This window comes from Coturnix japonica, chromosome 1, assembly GCF_001577835.2.
Source record: "Coturnix japonica isolate 7356 chromosome 1, Coturnix japonica 2.1, whole genome shotgun sequence".
NCBI lineage: Eukaryota > Metazoa > Chordata > Aves > Galliformes > Phasianidae > Coturnix > Coturnix japonica.
In genome coordinates this window covers 119405320-119409694 of record NC_029516.1, presented here as the reverse complement: position 1 = coordinate 119409694, position 4375 = coordinate 119405320, and the positions used below count along the sequence as shown (strand labels likewise).

General features: G+C 42.0%; 1 protein-coding gene across 1 annotated transcript; it reads left to right on the top strand.

The window, feature by feature from the left end:
• The first annotated feature begins 815 nt into the window (after nt 1-815).
• Nucleotides 816-3411, top strand: LOC107307159 (lysozyme g-like). The gene is made up of 5 exons (XM_015850621.2): nt 816-1118; nt 1594-1683; nt 1807-2003; nt 2656-2794; nt 3131-3411. The coding sequence occupies exons 1-5, from the start codon at nt 1112-1114 to the stop codon at nt 3262-3264; spliced, it is 567 nt and encodes a 188-aa protein (XP_015706107.1). The 5' UTR covers nt 816-1111; the 3' UTR covers nt 3265-3411.
• Nucleotides 3412-4375: the final 964 nt, after the last annotated feature.

The following is a 4375-nucleotide window of genomic DNA, read 5'->3' as shown; positions in this document are numbered from 1 at the left end:
ATAACAGAATAACAGCACAAACCATTTAGAGATTCTCGTTTCTCAGTATTTGTAATTTCTGTATGAGCATATCTGCTCTATATTTCTGCCTGTCTAAAATACTTCAGTGTGTTTCAGCTTCCTTCAACCTTCCTCATAATCATAAGCATGACAAGCTCTGTGTAGGGGCTGTGGACTTCTTGCAACTGGTTCTTGACTTAGAGTAGGATCATAGATTCTTTAAGATTGGAAAAGACTACTAAAATAATCAAGTCCAATACAATATATGCAAAAGTTACAGAATCAAATCTTTCAAAGCGGTGACATAGAATCAGTTCCTTGGCAGCTCTGTCATGTGGTAGCATTGCTGGGTCTTTGCCTACGCCTACAATAACTTTACAACATCCAAAAGCTCAAGCTCCTCCTTCTGCACTTGTCATCACTCCAGAAATGGGAGTTGTTTTCAGATAAGGCCCTTCCTACTTCCAGTCAGCATCCAACTTCTGAACTCAGTCATGTGTTATTTCCTTTTTCAAATGGTAGCTGAATTTCAAATTACTAGCGCAACGACACATCATCAGTAGGGTAAAACTAACCTGTCTCACGACGGTCTAAACCCAGCTCACGTTCCCTATTAGTGGGTGAACAATCCAACGCTTGGTGAATTCTGCTTCACAATGATAGGAAGAGCCGACATCGAAGGATCAAAAAGCGACGTCGCTATAACGCTTGGCCGCCACAAGCCACTTATCCCTGTGGTTAACTTTTCCTGACACCTCCCGTTCAAACCCGGAAAGTCGGAAGGATCGTGAGGCCCCCTTTCACGTCTGTATTTGATGAGAATCAAGATCAAGCGAGCTTTTGCCCTTCTGCTCCACGGGAGGTTTCTGGCCTCCCTGAGCTCGCCTTAGGACACCTGCGTTACGCTTTGACAGGTGTACCGCCCCAGTCAAACTCCCCACCTGACGCTGTCCCCGGAAACAGAAACCCTGCTGTGTTTGGGTGGGTACGTGGAGGCTGCTGGGCACTGCCCTTTTCCCATAAAGCCATGCCACGAAGGAAGTGCTGAGGCAGCTCTGCCCACAGCTAAAGCAAACACTCAGAGACAGTGGGGAGTCATTCTGCAGCAAACATGTCAGGTCAGTGGCATTTCTCTGATTCTCAACAGTTGATTGTATGAAAGCTTCTATTGACTACTCAACTCAAGCTGGCATTGCTTCTCTCCATTGCTGTTCGCATTTTCCCTTCTGCAACAGCATGTTTAGGCAACAGAGAGATGTAGATGCATTGCATGTAAGGTATTTACAGGATGCTCTCCATGATTTTTCTTGTTGATGGGAAAGCAAACTGTAACTAAGTTGTGCAGAGCCTCAGAGATGTTTTATTTATGAATGGAAAATCACCTTTTGGAGGTGCCAACTGAGTTTCAGGCAAGCTAACGTGATCTAAAACTAGAGGAAATGAATTGTGTGTGAATACAATATCACAAGGGCATCTCCGCAGATAAAAGCCCAGGCTAGTATCTAAATTATGCCTATCACTTTCAGCTGTGGATCTGAAAATACACCGCATGCTGCTCTGATGTGACATCTCACTGTATATGTTGCTCTTTAGGCTGTTCTAATTTCTACGGGAACATAGCAGACGTTGAAACAACTGGTGCATCAGAGAGAACTGCGAAGCCGGAAGGTCTGGGCTATGCAGGTGAGTGCTATCTCAGTCCTTCATCCCCCTCATACCTACACCTGGGCTCAGGGCAAACCTACTAGATAATTCTGTTTCTGATTCTAATAAATGAAAGTAAAAACAATGTATGCTGTGCTGCAGGAGTTGCTGCTTCAGAGAAGATTGCTGAAAGAGACTTGAAGAATATGGACAAATATAAAGAAACCATTACAAAAGTGGCCAACAGCAAGTGCATTCCACCATCTTTGGTTGCTGCTATTATCTCTCGAGAGTCGCATGCTGGGACAGCACTGAAGGATGGTTGGGGTGACCATGGAAATGCTTTTGGTTTAACGCAGGTATGGCCAAACCTTTCAAAACTCGATGGCCCAAATTGTGTGCAGTGTCAACCAGAAGGTTTTCTTTTCATTTCCCTGCTTCTTTCAGACAACTTTTTGGTCAGAAAGAAGCCAGTCAGTGCTGATCCATTTTCCAGCTGCCAGCACTAGAGGAGGGATGCTGGTAAATATCAGGGCAAGAACAGCCTGCATCTGCACAGTGAAACTGCTGCTTGCTTCCCAGAGCTCTTTGGGGAACAAGGAGATTAATTGTTATTTCATATGTTAGATAATAAATCTTGTTTCAAAAAGCATTTTTTTTTAATAAGTACAGAGGCCCAGATGCTGTAGCTACATGCAGTCAGGTTAATTACTCTTTATGCACCGCAGGGACTCAGCTAACAGGGATCTTGCTTCTTTATTCATATCTCACTTGTCTGCCAACTTGCACACTGATCTGTACAACCCCTGAACATTTGCTTCATGCATTCGGATCCACTTCCATAAAAGCTCCAGCCCTATCAGGGCTGCACTGTGTTGAGGGTAAGATGCAGGGAGATGCTCTCACTTACCAGAGCGGGTAAAGATCAAAATGAGTACAGGCAGCCTAAAAGTGCTGAAGAACAATAGACAAATAACATTTATCTGGTGTGCTGATATTCCTGTCCTCCAGGTTGACAAACGGTACCATCAGGTTCATGGGGCCTGGAACAGTGAAGAGCACATAAAACAAGGCACAGACATTTTGTGTCAGTCCATAACCGATATTCAGAAAAAATTCCCAACGTGGAGTAAGGAACAGCAGCTCAAAGGTACGCCTTCATCAGCTTTAAAATGTCAGCTTTATAGCACTCCATACACATAAATCAAGAATGGTAATGCTGTCAAACCAAGCACTTAGAAAACTAAACATATCCCAGTCACCCTGTTAGTTTTATTGGTGCGCGGATGTAAACTGTAATTTCATAACAATGCTAAAACGCAAATGGAGCACCTCAGCGATGAAAACAGCTGATGGTAACACTATGGCCAAAAAATACTGGTAAAAAGACACCTCCAAACTCAAGAAATACATTTAATTTGTGATTTTTGTTTGTTTGGTTACCAGGAAATAACACCTTTGTTTGAGTGTTTCTTTTTCATTTCAGGAGGGATTTCAGCCTATAACGCAGGAACAAGAAATGTCCGGACCTATGAAGGAATGGATGTTGGCACAACACACAACGACTATGCCAATGATGTGGTTGCAAGAGCCAAGTTTTTTCAGAGGAATGGATACTGAGAAAGATATCCGAGTAATTATACAGTACTTACGGCAAATACTTTTACATTATCAAAACTGCAAATCGTTATGTGATTTTGTTACCAATTTTGTACTGCTGTTAGACACATGTATTGATCAGTAAAATCTAAAGTTGCTTCCATTAAACAGCATTATGACTCCTTCCTGCAGCATTAATTTGCTGCCTGAGAAACTACAAGTAGAGATGAAAACTGCTTGAATCTTTTTGTGAAGGGAAAAATTAATGGCAAAAGATAGACCACTCAGAGAGTGGTCATGCACTGGAATGGCTGCCCAGGGAGGTGGTGGAGTCACCATCACTGGCAGTGTTCAAGAGATGTCTGGATAGGGAGCTAGACAATATGGTTTAGTGGTTTTCTGTAGGTATGGCAAAGGGAGGATGATTGGACTAGGTGACCTTGTAGGTCCTTTCCAACCTTGTGATTCTATCATTCTATGATAGGTTATGGTTTGGATTATTAGCTACCTTTTATGTATTCTTTTTCACCATAGCACAGCAAATGGTTGAAGGCAAACATGAGTATATGCAAAATACTGTATACTTATATGTATACAAAAGTACTGTACACTTTCAACCTACTACAAGAGTGTATCTCAGTGTGTTGCTCCCTCTTACATTTATTGCTCCATTATCAAGCACATACAAAAGCATTTGGAGAGCCTTAGTTTCAGAGCTGTTGGTTTGGATCAGCCATTTCAAGGCAAAGGGGAGAAAAGAAAGTTTAGAGTAGCTAAAAGAAAAAGCAGCAAGCGTATCACTAGGAGCTACAAATGATAAAGAATACTGTGGGGGGTTTTCAACCTTACATTTTTATAGTTCTATTACAGATATTTCATATTTGTCACTTAAAATATCCTTAGCAAAAGAATTATTAAAAATCCTCTTAAAATAGTTCATTTCTACATATGTATGTTTCTGCATTGGTACCAGACATTGCAGCAGAGATGTGTTTGGTTCATATGAATATATTTCAAGTTCTATGGCAAGCAGACATAGCGAATCCTGTCCAACAAGAGAGCCAAACACAAGCTAGTAATGTGCCCAAGCAGCCAAGGAGGCCAAAGACACCCTGGGCTAAATGAACAAAAG

What these genes read in the sequence shown, in the direction of transcription:
- LOC107307159 (XM_015850621.2), top strand. An exon ending in ATGCTTTTGGTTTAACGCAG is followed by an intron (nt 2,004 to 2,655) that starts GTATGGCCAAAC and finishes CCTGTCCTCCAG; the next exon opens with GTTGACAAACGGTACCATCA. An exon ending in TAAGGAACAGCAGCTCAAAG is followed by an intron (nt 2,795 to 3,130) that starts GTACGCCTTCAT and finishes TTTTCATTTCAG; the next exon opens with GAGGGATTTCAGCCTATAAC.